General features: G+C 47.4%; 1 protein-coding gene across 12 annotated transcripts in view; it reads left to right on the forward strand.

Moving 5' to 3' along the window:
* AGAP1 (ArfGAP with GTPase domain, ankyrin repeat and PH domain 1) overlaps nt 1–17,518 on the forward strand; it is a 561,575-nt gene that overhangs the window by 184,817 nt on the left and 359,240 nt on the right. For all 12 annotated transcript variants that reach the window (XR_009217063.1, XM_058533270.1, XM_058533272.1 and 9 more), the window contains 2 exons: nt 6,194–6,252; nt 13,196–13,283. Coding sequence is in view for 9 of the 12 variants with exons in the window: in XM_058533270.1 (XP_058389253.1) it covers nt 6,194–6,252; nt 13,196–13,283 (147 nt within the window). In the remaining 3 variants the exon portion in view is untranslated. The remainder of the gene's footprint in view (nt 1–6,193; nt 6,253–13,195; nt 13,284–17,518) is intronic.

Raw genomic sequence — 17,518 nt, forward strand, 5'->3', positions numbered from 1 at the left:
ACGAAGGGGTAATTTCACTGGCAGATCTTAACCCCTGTGTTCCTGGTTGTTGGTGGAACGAAAAGGTTAATGTTGTCTGTAGCAGTCTTCATACTCTCCAATTAAATAAACTCTGAGATATTGGAGGAAAATGCTGAAGGACAGGATAAAATTTCTCAGCTACTTTGCAAAATCCTGTCAGTTTCAAGACTTGAATTTTTGACTTTCCATACCTCAAGTCAAGTAAAGAGAGTGGAAAGAGTTGGTGCTGTAATGATACAAAATAACACCGTAGCACACAGGGGAAAACAGAGGCTTTCTGTCTAATGACAGAATTACTGTAATTTTGTCTATTTGCTGGAACGTTTCTTCACCTGCATTCCTGGTATTTAGGAATTCAGTGATTAATCCGTGATCCCGGATGGGCAGCCAGGAGCTAACTAAGCAGCTGGGAATCAGGCGTGTGCCCCCCCCCCCCCCCCACCCAACACACACACATACACATTGTGCTTCTGCTCTTTGGTCCGAGGGGGTTTTTCGAAAAAGGAACATTTCCGGCTTTCAAATTGGAGTACGTACTTTGTGTGTAGTATAACGAGGACCTTAAATTTCCTGATTAAATTCTGCATATGAATATTTTTGAAAACAGACCTGGAGCTGAGTCCCTCAATTCGTGTTATTAGCAAGCGGAGAATGAAGGGAACTTGTAGTCAGGATGAATTTTAAGAAATTCCTGGGCAAGGGAAATCAACAGTTCTCCCGGGAGTAAAAAGAAACAACTGGATAGCTTTGTTAGGAGTTTGTCTTGTTTCTCCCTGTAGCTCCCTGCCCCAGATGGTCTAGGTCTGTTCTCATCTGTCAGCCTCAATGGGTGTTTGCGTTCTGTGGGGTCCAGAGTCTTGTCGTTGTCACTGAGAGGTAGCCAGTGCGGGACCGGAGGTGACCCTGGAAGGGGAGGCTCGGGAGCAACAGCCTCGCTGCCTCTTTGCTTGTCTCTGGTGGTTCAGAGAAGCAGCTTGTATGCTGTGGAGAGGACCTTTGCTCTGAAATAAGCCTTGAGTCCTTTGTAGCGCTCTCTCTTCTAAAAGAACAGGAAAGGGGCGTCGGGATGTCTGGGGGCAAGCAAATAAGACATTTTCCTGAGAGCCCTCAAGGAGTCCAGTCTTTGCGTGTCGTCTGGAGAGGGTTCAGTCTGTTAGTTTCAAAGACGAGCTGAGTGCATGTGATTGTGTCATGATACAGGGGTGCGGTCAGGGATACCGAGGCAGGCTCGGGTCAGGGGCCAGGAGAGCAGGGCAGCCTCAGAGTCGAGGCTCCTTTCGCTGATACGTGGACGGTGGTCTTTATTTACACGTCCACGTTGTCTGAGCCAGTCTTGTGGAAGGCTGTCTTCTTGCCCATGCCCTGCAGATCCACAGACCCAGCTCTGCCGGCCCCGCTCCTCAGTAGGAGAAAGCCAGGTTGACACAGGTGCAGGGGTGCTTTTGGCCTCTCCACACATTTCTGAGGTTGGAAAAGAAGTGGAGGGTGGAAACAGCAGCTAATGGGGAGGAGGGAGGTCTCCTTGGAGGAGAGGGAGACCCGCCAAATGATTGCGAAGGGGTTTTCTTCCCGGTGTTGGTTGTTCCTCCTGTTTCAAAGGCAGCACGTGGTCACATGTCCTAAAAAGTCCAGAGTCACACAGGCACTCAGAATGAAGAGCAGGAGTTTATGGGGGGTGAAATCCTCATGGCCCTCGTGAAGGTGTGCCACGTCAGGTGCCCGAGCAAGACCCTAGTGTTCAGGCAGCTGTGGGAGCGAAGGCTGGTGGTAGTTAGCAGGAGCCCAGCCCTCCACCCCAGCGGACAGTCACTCTCCTGTGTCCTCCTCAGCCGGGCAGTACCAGGGACTGGCTTAAACCCCAAAGCCGCTCTCGAGTGATGTCGTCGCCATGTATGTGGCTTGTGTATAAACGTGTTTATTACTCACTAACCAGTTTAGTCAAGAGTGTTGGAGACCAAAGCAGGAATAAAAGGTTGTGTCGTGCATACGTTAGTGTCTCGATTCTCCTACCTGACTCGGAACAGCCAAGGCCAGCTGACCTCACTCTCGTCACTGCAGGTGAGGTTGGGGCAGCGCCGCTCACTTCTGTTTAATTGTATATTTAAAAAGACTATTGAGACTAATGAAAGTTGATTGTGAAAAAATACAGGTAAGCAAAACAAACAAACTACTAAAGATGCCATAATGGATGACCCAGGTATTTTGAACTTCACTTTTCTTGTTGTTCAGCATTAATTGTCCAAACCCCGAGCATCTTTGCCTTTGAAAGTGTAGTTCTGGCAGCTTCTTTGCTCTGCATCACAGCAGTGTGTATTGGTGTGGTTACAAAGCATTTTCACATTCTGAGCTTCATTGGACTTGATCTGGATACAGGGTTAAATTAGAAAGGAATTCTCCTGGCATCCACATTTAGTTATTTAGAATTCCCTTTCTTAAGAACCAAAATAATAATACACCATGAGTATGACCTGGGGATCTGTACCAGTTTGACAGGATTTGGTGTGTTTTCCTTCAACTTCAAATATTTTGGTCATCAACTCAGAAGAACTAGAGCTAAGAAGGTCTGTTTAATGGATAACATTGCCCCCTAGTCTTCAGTAACTTTGATTTTCCACCTCTCTGTGGAACCAGCCCCTGTGTCCTCGGGCCCCTGTCCCGGTGGATCTGTTTTGACCGTCACCTGCAAGGCCCTGTCCTTTCTCTGACCACCTTCTGATTTCTGTTCCAAAGAAGCTAAGTGTTTGGGGTTTTTACCCCTGATAAAAGTTCCTCTTCACTTCGTGTTCCCTAATCTTGGAGTTTTTTGTCATATTATGATTCAAATTTAAATAATAAAATGTAATTGAAGTGGTGCCGTGTTCATGGTAAGACACGATGAAATGTCTTCAGTGCTAGGGATTACCCGTGGCACCCTGGGGCCTTCCTGACCCTCAGTGACGAGAGCTGGAGGAGCTTTAGTGTTATTCACAGGCTAAACGCAGTCAGTCAGTGGTGACCGGCTGTGTTTTATTGTAAATTCCAATTCAGTAGCATTTAAGCCAGTGCATGGGAATGCATTTTCTTAATTTTATTCTACTCCAAGTGGAGGAGTTGAGTGAGGCACAGAATGGCGTCTTCTGACATGAGACACGTCTTCTGTGACTATTGATTCTAGCTGGTCCAGGAACCTACATGTGTGCACATACACACACACATGCACACACTCACACTCCCAGGTGTGTTCCCCCAAAGCATGCTTTTTCTTTCAGTGTTGCTGCACCATGGAACTTGAAATAGGGCATTCAGCCTGGTCTGCCCCAGCCCCTGCCCTGCCCCTACCCGGCTCACCCTGTGATGAGCTCTTCCAGGGGAGGCTGCACCTCTTTTGTCTCTCTAGCCCCCATCTAGCATCGTTTCTTTAGCCCCCATCTAGCATCGTGTCCGGCCCACAGAAAAGTCCCGATAAACAAGATAAAGGAGTATCCTGCTTTGTAAGTCTTCTGCTAAATCTTTGTTATTTTTTATTTAGCCTTGTCTGAGGCAGCATTCCCTTCTTACTGGGCGATGATGGAGATGTTGAAAGTTTTTAAAATAAATGTTTTTTAATGGAAGATGAGTGTTTTTGGCCCGGGAAGTCAAGCTTTTATTTTCTTTGAGTTGTCACGAACTCAAATATATTCTATTCAAATGAGGATGTATTTGCAAGTAAAAAGGCACCACACGTGGTTCCAGTGTTTCTATAATCACGTCTTTGTTTAGTGGAGCCCTGCCTATTTTAGAATGAATATTTAATATTGCTTGTGATAACCATAATTTTTTAGTAGTATGTGTTTAAGAATCAGCAGTACGTTCATGAATGGAGCTCAAATTTAATTCCTACTTTGTTTTACTACTAAGATTCATGTTAAAAACCATATTATTTAATTTTTTATATGCCAGATAGTATGAAATTTGAAAGATACCAAAAGGTAGTAGTGAAAAGAAAGTCTTACGACCCTTGTCCCTAAGCCACTTGGTTCCCAAACCATAAATCAACAACTGTTAAGTTTTTAGTTCTCCCAGAAATGTTCTCAGCCTGGACAAGCTTATGTGTATATTTTATACATGTGCATGCTTGTATACTTACATCTCTATAGCCTCGAGATACCTGCACTTCAGTATGTTGAGGCTTCAAATGTTTTATTGGCTACTTAGTATCCATTGTATGGATGTATCCAAATTTACTTAACCAGCATTGGGTTTGCTACAAGTACAGTAACAGGGCAGCTTCCTGGGCCACTCTGGGTGCGTGCATTTCATGTTGGGAGAGTCACTGTCATTTACTCTCCTGTCGTCCCTAGACCGTTGGGGTCACCCCTCAGGGCCTGTAGGCCACATTCCCAAGCAGTTGATGACAGAAAATGGTGTTTTGCCGCCTAATTAGTAACATTGTTCACTAGTAACAACATCAGTTACCATTTGCCAAGCACCTAAGGGGTCAGGCCCCTTGCTGCTGCCTTCCATGTTTATCTGTTTACAGGTGATGACTTACCTGTGGCCTGTTAGGTGGTGCTTGGGTGACCAGAGAGTGGGTGGTCAGGTGCACAACATGGTATGTATCCCCGATACTTAGCCCCCAGTGTGCTCGCTTCAGTGGGGCCAGAAGCAGCTCTTGGTCTTGGCTTTCGTGAACATCTTTCCTTAGCTCCTGCAGGCACACCTCTGCCCACCTGCTCTGCCCACTGGCAGTGTATTCAAGTCCCCAAAAGTCCAGCGTCTCTGATGTTGAACACCAGTCCCTTCCAACTGAGCTTTCGAGGTTACTCAGGGTGTCTTTATCAGCCTTCCATCTTCTCCAACTGCTTGAGGCCTCCCATCTCTTCTAATCCATCAATCTGTCCTTTCCTCAAGGCCCAGAGTCTTCCTCTGATGGGCCGTCCTGCTCCTGAGCATCAGCAGACCTCTGCCTCCGTCTTTGCAGGGCCAGCGGTGTCTGCCTGGTTGCGTGGCCGCACACCCCATTTTCGTGTCACCGTGGGTTGTGTTCGCCTCGCTTCCTGCAGATGCACTTCTTGTCCTCCTCCATGACGCCCCTAGCGGACCTGCGTGATCCTGCCACTTGCTTCATTGCCACAGCTGCTTGGTTCAAATGTCCTGTGTCTGTTTGAAACCAATGGCCTTTCTTGATTTCTAGGCATTTTGTGAATCGTGTTACTTCTTCTTGGACATAACACAGAATGATGAAATTTCTGAATTTGTGGAAAATATATAGAAAGTGAATCCCATTTGGAAGGAGAGCTGTTTGCCCTCTGCTGGGTAGTGGCCGGAGCTTCTGCCACTCTTCACCAGCTGGCCCTGTCTGTCATGAGTACGTAGTGTGGGTGGTGTTGTGGGGTCTCATTGATGTGAAATGTCAACTGGACGGCGTAGAAAATCAGTCACTTGGGTCATCTGCATTGGGTGGGTCCACCTTGACCTACACACATGGGGGTGAGAGGCAGAGATGGGCAGTCATGGGAGGCCACCCCCAGTGTGCTGACCGGGTGGGGCTGGGTCTGCAGAAGGCCCCACAGTGGCTGGGACCCCTCATCTTTCTCACATCTCCTAAAGTGTCCTGACTGGATCTTTGATATCTAATATGTTTGTGAAGATCAAAACTCCAGCACAAAGTCTTCTTCTAAACTGTAAAATGTTGTTGTTTTGTGATCATTTGGATTTTCAAAATCCAGTTTTCATCTACCATAATCACTTTGTTGGTAGGATTTCAGAAAAGTGACTATTTTAGTGAAAAACCAAAAGACCAGAAGTTGACCGACTGGCTATAAGGTGAGTTCTGGAAAAGCCAGGAGCCTCCTTGCTCTTCACACTTGTAGCTGTGTGCACTCAGAAGGGTCTTAACACACGCCCTGGACAGGATGGCACCTGTAGGGCTGGGGCAGGAGCAGTTTGAGATGGGGAAAAAGGAAAGGTATAAAGCCCCTTTGGAGTTGTTGGACAGAGTGTGCATTATGGTTTAGGGGACAGAACACAGAATTGGAACGGCCGTGTGAACTTTGGCAAATCGCAACTTCTCTGGGGTGGAAGCAACGTGAGGAGGTTGGTCTGCGCTGTCTTGGTGTCTTTGTGGTTTGAGAAATGGCACATTGGGGGCATTTTGACCTTGCACTTAAGTAAGTCATAGCATCTAACTCTGCTTTACCCTCCTGTTTTACAGATGCCTTTGTGAATAGCCAGGAATGGACGCTAAGTCGATCTGTCCCGGAGCTCAAAGTGGTGAGTGGTTCATCTGGCCTTGGTGGATGTCATTCCTCACCCGCAGGAGGGGGTGCTCGGTACGAGGTGGGATGTGACCTGTGAGCACACACAAACCTGCGTCCCAGGGCTTGCTGGTCTCCTGGGGCCCAGACGAGGGGCTTGCCTCTAAGTGCATCCCTGGGAGGGGCCAGTTGTAGCTGACAGTTGGGGCTAGAGCTCTGAGTGTGCCTGCAACGGCCTTGAAGGACAGCCAGTCAGTGTGGCCTTGTGTGCGCAGGGCAGGATCCGTTTATCATTCTCACTTCCAGGTGGGGGTCTATCTGGGTGTGTGTCTGTGTCTGACTCTGTCTCTCTGTCTCTCTCTCTCTCTCTCTCTCTCACACACACACACCCACACACACACACCCATGCCTTTATTCATCCTTTGCAAGATGTTACGGAAAGTTTCTGTAATGAGCCATCAAGCTTTGGAATTCACCATTAAAAAAAGTGACTATTTATTGTATTACAAAGTAGTGGCATAAAATTAAAAGAAGAATTTTGTGTTTCTTATGAACTTTATTATGAACCACCGTGAGATTATTTAAAACTTCAAATTGGCTTATAAAAAATGACTTGGGTCTATTGCAGCCACACCTTCGAGCACCTCCCCACTGTGTGTCCCACCTTAGGATGGAAGGAAGGGACAGATAGAACTTTTAGACAATCATGTTCTTTGTTACAAAATAAGTGGCATTTGGGGGATGGATCTGTGTGTAGATATGTATATTTACATGTATATGTGTGTACGTGTGTGTGCGTATATATGTACTCTTTAAACTTCTCAGGTGATGGACTGTAAAATGGAGACGGGTAAGCTTTCCTGTTCAGCAGACTGTGGATTAAGCGTGGCTCGGGCATGGGCCTGCTCCCTTCTGCCCGGCACCTCACTCTCAATATTTCTTTCCCCTGCGTGTGCCCTTTCTCCCAAGGTCCACATTTCTATCGGTAGCTCTAGCCTGTCTGCCCAGTGGTCCCCAGAGGCCCTTGGACGTCTACTTCTCATGGGCCCCACCCTCAGGGTGCTTCGTGGAGGACCATGGGACATGGGACGGGGACAGGACCGTTCAGGTTTCTCGCCTCTGAGATGAGGAAATTGGGCAACAAAGAAGATCCAGATTTCTGAAGAGAGTATATATGACATTTGTGACCAGGAAAAACACGTCTTTAAGAAATAAAGGACATGTGAGAGGCCTAGTCTTGTGCCCTCCTATTGGTGTCTGACACGCTGTCCCTGCTGCCATCTCTGGGTGTCGTCGGCTGGGCCCATCTCCTTCCCGTTGCCCCTCATTCCTCCCACCCGAACTCTGACCTTTCTCTGTGGCGCCTGCCAGCGGGTTTCTTGTGAGAGACAAAGGGTCCGTCAGTCCCAGTGCCCTTTCAGAAGCCCGGGTTCCGCAAGACTGGCCCCGAAACAGCCACCTCTTTCTGTCCTGTGTGTTTCGTAACTGCTCTACCTGGCATGTGTTAATCCTGGAGGACACCTTCAGGAAATACCTGTCAAATGGAGGCCGAGAAGTTGGCAGTGTTGCTACCCGAGTTTTTCAGAAAGATTTACGAGTTTCAGATCCACCCTTGAGAGACAGTCCAAGGTCCATTTAGGTTCCACGATTGGAGCAAAACAACAGGAACAGTGTTTTGATGATGACGACAATGACTGTGCTTGTAAAGCACTTACTCTGCGAGGGGTGTGTTAGTGCTTTGTGTAATCGTCTCAGTTAATCCTGAGAGCCGCCCCATGAGCCAGTTGCTGTCATTACCCCCATCTTGCAGGTAAGGACGCTGAGCCTCAGAGACGTGGAGAACTTGACCGAGGAGGTGCAGTTAGTACGTGGTGGAGCTGGGGTTGGAGCCTGCAGTTTGTGCTTGCACATCAGCACCGCTGGTAGAACTTCCTGCAACAATGGAAATGTTCTCTGGCATCGCTGCCCACTGAGGGAGCCACCGGGGCCACGTGGCCGTTGAGTACTTGAAGTGTGGCTAGTGCGGCTGAGGAACTGAATTTGAAATGCTTAAGTTTAATTAATTTACATTGAAATAGCCACATGAGGCCAGTGGTCACCCTTTTGACAGTATGACGCACTGGCTGGGATCACTGAGTCTGGAACCCTCCGCTTTAGACCCAGTTTTGGTAGCCTGTTGAGGGTTCTGCCAGAGCCCGCATGTTCAGACCAGCCCATAATTGAGGAAGCTTACTACCAAAAGCTTGTTTTCTGCTGGTATTTCAAAAGCCTGTAATTTTCTGGAATAAATGCTGGGAGGTGTAGGGGGTGATTACGTTAAAAGACAACATGGACTTGTATTCCCCAAAACGGAAATGTTCAAGTTTGCTTGAGTTTGCTGAAGGGTTGACTTCATGCTGTGGATAAGGGAATGTGAATGACTCTGCAGTTCTTTTGAAGGACATTGTGTCCTGCCCCCTGTGCTTGTGGAGGGACAAGACCCCAGCGGGACGGCCAGCTTGACTCTAGTCCAGGCCCCTCCCCCTGTGGAAGCAGCAGGCGGCTCATCCTCTTGGCCTCCTCAGCAGATCCCTTCTGTGCTAAGGAGTTCTCAGCATCTATAGAAAGTGGTCCTTTGTTCAGAGGCAGCCTCTGTGTGTCCACAGGACTGCAATTGTTCCCCGCCCTAGTACAGCCCCCCGAGACAGGTGGCCCCTTAGGTCAGTGCCCTCGGAACTCCTGACTCCGTTTCACAAACACAGCAATTAAATGACATAATAGCAAACCTCAAATGGGCTCTTTTATGTCATATTTTGCAATAAATCTTCTGGAATTGGTCAGAGAAAACAATTGAATGTTTGCTTTATTTTCAAGAGCGGTGGTACCATGCCTTATGTTTTCTGAAGTTGTGTGGTGGTTAGATAATCAATGGCCAGTTGCTTTTGGGGCTGCAGTGGATCCAAACCCAGGTCACTCGAGATGTGTGCCGGGCAGCGCGTGCTTAATGCTTATCCCTGGGCAGAAAGAATAAATACCTTAGACATCTTGCCTGTGCAGGTGGGTGTCAGTCAGCAACTTGTCACATCCGATTTGTATGTTTTCTTTGAATTCCTAGCTGGGATTTTTACTAAAAGCCTCGATTTCCTTTTCAGCAAACCACACGTTTCGCAGGTGAGTGGTGAAGTATGGGACGATAGAGAAATCAGTTTACAAAGACACCACGCTCTTTCTCCTCTTGTAATGTGACGGTGTGGAGCATGGCGCCCTGACAGGTCTTGGTGCTGCCCAGAGGATGCGGGGCTGATGGTTATGACCTGTTGGCACGTGAAAGATGCAGTTCTGTAATTTTCAGTACACCTTCACACCCGGGTTACCTCGTTTCTCCCCACAAAGCCTGTGGACCCAGAATGGACTGATTCCTTTCTCTCCGGTTTACCTCCAGTAGCAGTTCATGGATCCCGGTGGAGCTCTACAGCTGAAAGAGCATTTTTGTCCGTTACGTTATTTCCTCCTTGCAGTTGGCTGTTTGTTTCCGCCAGTGTTTCAAATTAAAATCATGCCCATGGTGTGCGAGCGTCAGGTCTCTGAGGTGGCCATTGAAACCAAATAAAGCACCTTCCCGCTCCACCCCCGGGGGTGATTGATTTGGTCCTTCTAAGGGGTAAGCTGATTCTTTGTGATCATTGCCGTGGAAGAAGGAAGGAATATTGCCACACACAGACAGCACGGACGGGACCGTGCTGGATTCTGAGCCTTTTCCTCCTCGGGAAAGAGCAACTTGAATCTTAATTAAAAATTTACTTCTGTGGCATACTGTTCTGGATTTTCTCAGCACGAAGCTGGCAAACAGCAGGTGCCCTGGAGCAAAAGAATAATTAATAGGTGGAAATTCTCAGATTATAGAGGCCCAAGGTAAAAAGGAGACAGAAGTCAAGTCAGGAAGGGAAACAACTTTATTTAGGATCTGTCCACGTAGTCTGCCTTTGAGGTGTAGAGATAAAGCATCTCATTTATACTCACTGGTGTTGGAGTCATTCATTCGTTCATTTGGCCAGTGTTGTTGAGTCCACTTTGGACTGGGGGCAAGGCTGGGGTACAGAGAACCCGGAAACAGATGAGATGCGGTCCTTGCCCGTAGGGGATTGTCAGTGTTGGAGAGAGTCATACCCACATACTGAGGTTGGTAAAATAAAGAGATAAGTCACAAGCCAGGAGGGCACTTAAGGACGCCTTGAGGAGAGGTGCCAGGTTGAGGCTGTGGCATTCGGACGGCCTCTCAGGGGAGGTGACATCTGAACTGATTGCTGACCGATGAGCAGGAGTAGTATTTCGGGCAGTGATTGATGGGGAGAGGTCTAGGTGCCTGGAGACAGCAAGGCCTGTCAGGATGTGGTTTAGTAGCTGGAATCTGGAAGACAAAGCAAGGAGTGGGAAGCTGAGACATGAAAGGGCTGTGACTGGTGAGGGGGGCAGGTTGGATTAAGGGTTTTAGAAAGGTCAAATTTTAACTTACATCCCGCAATCTCATGCCAAATTTGTTCCCTCCTGTGTTTGTTCTTCTAGTTGTTGGCATCATCATCCATTTATCCACCAATGAATCTCCCTCCTTCCCTCTCTTCTATCCATCTATCCATCTATCCTTCCATCCCTCCCTCCCTCCCTCTATCCATCCCTCCATCCATTCTTCGCTCCATTCCTCTATCTATCTCTCCATCCCATATTTACCAGGCTCTTTGTTGGGGCTGAAAACGGTAATCAAAATAGGGATTCTGACTTGGTGTCCTTGCCAGAGTGCCCTATCCAGAAACATAGTTCTTGGTTTTCAAGGACCCGAGCATAGTGGGAGATAGAGCCAACAACATCCCAGTCACAGTGCAAGGTTTTTGGGTGTGCAGAGGAGAAGCAGGGAGACCATCCAAAACTCCCGTCAGGTGAGGAAGGGAGGGGTGCCCAGGTGGAAGGAAGAGTGCGGAGTTTGTGTGCTAAGTTCACAGACCTACCACCAGGACTGTGCGCCCACAGCAACGCCGTGTGTGAGGATTTGGAGGGAGAAGATTTGTTCTTTGTTCCTACACATTTGGGCTTTGGCCTGCAGGCAGTGAGAATCTTCCTAGGGTTGTGAAATGAGGGAGTAGCATTTTCACAGTGGTAATTTTAAAGGATGTCTTTGATAGTCTCAGGGTGAAGAGGGGGAGCTTGCAGGGGGAGATGAACTAACAGCTGCTTCCAAGATCCAGTGGACAACACAGCCTGTCTTGGTGTGACAGTGAGGATGTGATTGCTCAAAAGTGCAGGGGTTCCGTGACTTCTGGGCGGGGTGGGCATTGGGGAAGGCTTCCAGGTTTCTGGTCTGAGAGGCTGGTGGGGATGTGGTCATAAAAGGATGATGAGCAGATTGGAGAGAGAATGGCAAGATTTGGCCATGCTGGGGTTTGGGTAGCAGTGTGGATGGTGTCCGAGTGTGTACGAGGAACTTATGTAGTTGTGGTGGGGGTGGGTAGGAACACCTGGCACTTGCCGTTGTGGGGCTGGACAATGAGGTTCTGGAATCAGCTTATTGAGTGTAAGTAGGATGTGGTGAGGCATACTTCGGGGTGTTAGGATCGAGGATCTAGAAGAATCTAAGAGAATCTAGGAGATCGAGGGAAGGAGCCCACGTGGGCCGAACAGGGAATTCGAGGAGGAAGCCTGGGGCAGAAAGTTGGAAGAAAGAGAATCTTGGCTACAGCTTCTGGTGATGGGGCTGGGTTAGGGTCAGGAGCCAGAGAAAGGCTGGTGGTTTAGAAATGGAAGTCGTTGGTGACCTCAGGGGCAGCATCCTTGTAGCGATCAGGTGGAACTTCAGATTGTTAGGGTGGAGGCTGGAGGGGGGCCAGAGAGTAGGCCTGGGGGAGGCATAGCCTTGAGTCTGGCTCTGGTGGAAAGGGGGTGGTAGGCTCTTCATAGAAGGGGACCTATGTCCAGGGGCAGGTCTCTTGTTTTTCTTAAAGAATTGATTTGATCATGCTAAAGTGCAGATAGGAGAGTTCTAGAGGGGGGAGATTAAATACAGGAGGTTACGAATTAGCATACAGAAGGAGGTGGTTGATTAGCAGCTTCCCAGGGAAGGCAGAGGGGGAGCGAGATCCCGAGCACAGGTCAAGGGAAGGCTTCCTGAGGGACCTGCCCGCCTCTAGTCCAGGTATCCCGGCTGTGTTAACAGGGAAACTTTGTCTGAAGAAGGATCATGCAGCTGCCATTGCCTGCAAGTTACTGCTGTTTTCCTCGTCCATTTCAACCTGCTGTCTCTCACTTGCTAGAGCAGTGGCCCTCTCATCACCCTGACGCCTAACGGCCTTTTCTAACCCACTGTGAACACCTCTGCCCCCTTGACGTGGGCCCGCTCTGTCCTCTTTCTCATTCCTGCAACAGTCCCGTGTTCCAGAGATGCAGGCTTGCTCTCCTCCTCCCTGCCTTGCTTCGCCCCTCTAGTCTCTCCCCACGTTCTTCTTTCCCCGTGTGGCTCTTTTCAAGTAGTCTCACCCAGCTCTGAAATTCTACCCAAAGTCGTGATGGAATGCACCAGAACATCCCTCTTATCCCCGTATTACTCTGTACTGCCATTGTGTCCCCTGTAACCCGGTGCCTTGTGAGTATATTAAGGGTACACAGTGAATGTTGATGAGCTGACTCACCGCACACTTTCCTGATGTAACCACCACACATGGTGTCTGGAAGATGCCATCACCGGTGTGTGTTCGAACAGTGCTGATGTGCTCGTAGAGCTGTCAAGGCCCATGAGAACGTGAGCTGTCAATTGAAGGTGTTGGAATCCCTTTTACTCCAGCAGAAGGGTTTAATGAGCCACTTTTTGGCCATCCAGCCCATGCTTGGTTGTGATTATGTTTAGGAGTCCTGTACATTTTAACCTTTCTCTATTCGCAGATTGCCGAATCGAGTCATGCCATGATGCTTATCTATTGTCCGTTGCTCTCTTTCAGGGAATCGTGGGTAACCTGGCCAGTGGCAAGTCAGCGCTGGTGCACCGGTACCTGACCGGCACGTACGTCCAGGAGGAGTCTCCCGAAGGTACGCTGTGTGGCAGGCAGTCTCAAGCTTCAGGAAATTTAGTTTTTTAAACTTTTCTGTAGCGTATTCTAAATCATTCCTTTGATGTATCACATGTCAAGAAAGTAATAAAATACTAAACAGTAAAAATCCTTAGGTATATAGTTCGGTAGTATTTTTAGCTAACTGGCTATATTCACTTTGGCGTTCGGAGCAATAGAGTAGAACCATGAAATGCTATTGAATTTATTTTTTATCTAATAGTTCTGTCCTTTCAAATGTTAATGCAGTAGTACTCCTTAAATATTGCTCAAATGTTTCTCTGATCTGGATATTGAGTTTATACGTAATTTGTATGTATTGTTACTTAGTCACAGATATGAGCTTTTCAGATTCCCACCACCATATTTTTGAGTATGTTTTTCCCCTTATATTGTATTCTAAACATTTAATAATCATTTTGCATGAGAATAAGATATTTCTTTTGCCATTGGGCATTTACTTCTTCAGTTAACATATCCATATTTTATTTTTTGCGTTAAATGCAATTATGACAGTAATGATCAGAAACCACTTAGCTCCTGTGTCCCCTAATCAAGATAGAGTTCACACGCAGTTTTCTAAGTTATATTTTCTCTCCATATAACCTTTTAAAATCCAACTCTGAGACACTGAATTTCTGGTTCCTTCTTTTTCTTACTGGCTGTTCCATTCTTTGCAGATATGGATGCAGGTAACTATACATTTTCTTCATGGCAGCGCTTGTCTTGTTTGAAGAGAGAGGAGAGACACAACTTGTACTGTAGTGTTCCCTTCCCTCCTCGTTCTGTGTCTCATCTGATTTTGTTTCATTTTATCCTTTTTTTTAAGTTAAACATTTCACCCTGTTTTGTCCCTTAGATGTGTTTTTAGCAGTAGTCCTGAATAGCTTCACATGTTTCCTGTAACACCTGTTCTAGTGTTTAACTCTTGTCCTGGATACCGTGCAACCATTCAGAAGGGTATGGAAGGTGCAGTTCTGTGGTGGTCTTTGCTTGGGGCTCTGCCATTATTTTGCAGAATTTTGCAATCATATCATAAAAGCCTCGAGGTGGTCACATCAGGGAGAGGCCCACTTTTTTCATGATCCACATTGAGTTGACAATTTAGGAAGATTTGAGGTGAAGATGTGTGTGGGAATCAATGAAAAAAAGCATGGCTGTCCAATGAAAAATATATACAGATGCTAGAAGGCTGCATGATTTAGAGAGACGTAAGGAAGGTGAGAACATTAGAAGTCTTTCTAACTTCTTCCTGGGCTCTGTTTTGTTTGATTCTTTGTGTCTGAGCATGGATTGTAGCCACAGTTATTTTGATTCCACCTTGAGAGTCCTTGAGAGCTTTTTTCTTGGGTTTTCTACTGCTTCCTTGGGGCTAGCTATTGTGTACGTTAGTGATAACAGCTGCCTGGGGACTGGTTAACCTGGCCACAGGTGAAATGATCATCTTCAAGTAAATCTGCCTGCCGCCCCTCGAACGCTCCTGACGTTAGTCAGGGGTCCCTGAAGTTCTGTGGTCTGGGCCCCTGGGGTGATAGCGATGCTCTGGCTTCTCTGGTATTTGGTCCAGTGTCTGGTGTGGTTAGAGCCAGGGTCACTGGCTGTCTTGCTCACGGATGCCTTTCCCTTCCCCGTGCAGTGGTATTTTGTCATTATTGTGGCTTTTGCTGTGTTCTGTTTGGGTGTTCACAGTTGATTCCATCAAATTTTGGTCTGAGTGTGATTTCTTTGCTGTATTTTGATTAGCACAAAGGCATTTCTCTTGAATGTTTGTACTTCAAAAGTAAAAATCCTACCCAGTGGGGGGGACCTAAACCGTCATCTCTAATAGTCCCACTTCGTCGATTTTTCAAGGAACACATTTTATTGTACTGAAATTTTGTGGTATCACATGCAATTTAAAAAATATGCTATTTTAAAGGGTAGAAAAGCATGTGCGACTACAGGAAAGGCCATCCCTTCATCTGCAAAGTGGAAATATCTCATCCTCTTGATGGGGCCCATGCCCAAGGCGTCCAGGATCAGGGGAGAGATTGTCCGTGATCTTTTCCCTCCCCCTTCAGGAGCTCCCCAGGCCACCCAGCCGCCTGACCTCCCACTGACTGAGTCCAGGTCAAGGGGATTGTTCTGCAGGGGCTCTGGGAGCTTAGAGCAGAACCACACCCAGGTGCCCCCCAGTGGAGGTGCATCAGGGCCTCTGGGTGCTGAAGAATTGTGAAGACAGATGCCACCTTGTGCCTGGAAGACCCTGAACCCTGGCAAATCCATTTCTCAGAGGCCAGCAACCTGTGCCTGTCTGGAACTGGGCAGGTGGCCTCATTTTTGCCTGTCTTAGCGAGGTCAGGGAACCGACTCCCACATTCTGTCCACGTGCCTGGGCGAGTCTCACGTGGCAGCAGGAGGGAACCGTGATTGGTTGTTTCTGAAAGGAAACGAATGAGAAAAGGCTTGATTTCTGGCCTTCTTGCCATACTGAAGTTCTTTCTCACAGTCAAGTAGCCTCTAGCTGGAAAGTGATTTCAATTCTTGTCGAATGTGTTAACGTCAATCAATTACCCGTGCTCGCTTCATTGAGATGCTTTACGTATAGAATGTTCTGGAGCTGGAATGTACTGTGTCATCTCCCCGGTTTATGGAGAGCATCAGAGTGATGGGGATCCTCTCTGGGGTGTGCAGGAGGTATAGGAAGCCGATTATAGCTTAGCCTCACCTGTGACCACTTTGCAGACAAAGGGTCAGGTGAGACCACAGCTGATGGTGGGCGTCATGGGCTCCAGGCCGAGGGGATTGGACTTAGAGCGAGCTGTGAGACATTTCCATTTCTTGCTGTTATTACTACCTTCTAATTTATTCTCCTCTCTTATAACTGCTAGCGTGATCACTTGCCTTCTGGCCACACGTGGGCAGCAAGGTTAAATGAAAGGCATGTTGCTCCTGGCGTGGCTGTGTGATCTACCTGTCCAGAGAGAGCTCATTGGAGCTCTCTGCACTCCTCATGTCTGCACATGGTGGTTCTTTTGATTTAATTAATGCATAAATATCTTTTAACATTATTGTGACCTGTGGCAGGGATCTTTAGATTGCTGGGAGGGTTGAGGTGTAAGGGCCTTCCTGTTTTCAGAAGAGAGTTCTCTCTCGGTATTAAGCTCTTTGGTGCAGGATGTTCTCCAGACCTTTGCTGGAGTGCACTTTCCATCTGATCGATTTTAGCTGGATCTCAGAGTATAACATCTGTTGTGTTTTAATTGTGTGATACGTTTTGGTTCATATTTTATTCTTGTAGCAAAGAGAGCTGACTCACACAATTTAGATATTTTTAAAGATGCAATTTAAATGAGGGGTGGATTTAAATATGGTGTATGTTTTTTAATTAGTGAATTAACAATGCAAAAGTGGGTAACTCAGTAGGGAGCTTGTGATTCTATGAAAGTAATCCAAGAAGTAAAATGTTTATACGGGCAAATAGCCTTTTTTTTTTTTGGTGAGTAAGAATGGCCCTGAGATAATATTTGTAGCCAGTCCTCCTCTTTTTACTTGAGGAAGATTATCCCTGAGCTAACATCTGTGCCCATCTTCCTCTATTTTGTATGTGGGTCACCACCACAGCATGGCTTGGTGAGTGATGTAAGTCTGTGCCTGGGATCCAAACCCACAAACCCTGGGCTGCCAAAGTGGAGTGCACTGAACTTGACCGCTACACCATCGGGCTGGCCCCCAAATAGCCTTTTAATGTGTGTGGAATATGTGTATGTGTATCTGCGTCTTAGGGCTGCCGTAACAAATTACTACAAACTGGGTGGCTTAAAACAGCAGAAATTTATTCTCACAGTTCTGGAGGCCAGAAATCTGAGACCAAGGTGTTGGTTCCTGCTGGAGGCTCTGAAGGAGAATCTGTTCCGTGTCTGTCCTTGCTGCTGGTAGTTACTGACAACCCTTGGCGTTCCCTGGCTTGTAGATGCATCACTCCGCTCTCTGCCTCCGTCATCACATGGCCGCCTCCCTGTGTCTGTGTCTCTGTGTCCAGATTTGTCCTCTTGTCATGAGGACACCAGTCACTGAATTTAGGGCCCACGCTACTCCAGTGTGACCTCATCTTGATCACATCTGCAAAGACCCTGTTTCCAAATAAGGTCACAGCACAGGTGTGGGGGTTGAGGCTTGAGCATATCTTTTATGGGGCAGAACTCAACCCACAACAGAATGTACGTTCTACACATA

The sequence above is a fragment of the Diceros bicornis genome, chromosome 37, assembly GCF_020826845.1.
Source record: "Diceros bicornis minor isolate mBicDic1 chromosome 37, mDicBic1.mat.cur, whole genome shotgun sequence".
Taxonomy (NCBI): domain Eukaryota; kingdom Metazoa; phylum Chordata; class Mammalia; order Perissodactyla; family Rhinocerotidae; genus Diceros; species Diceros bicornis.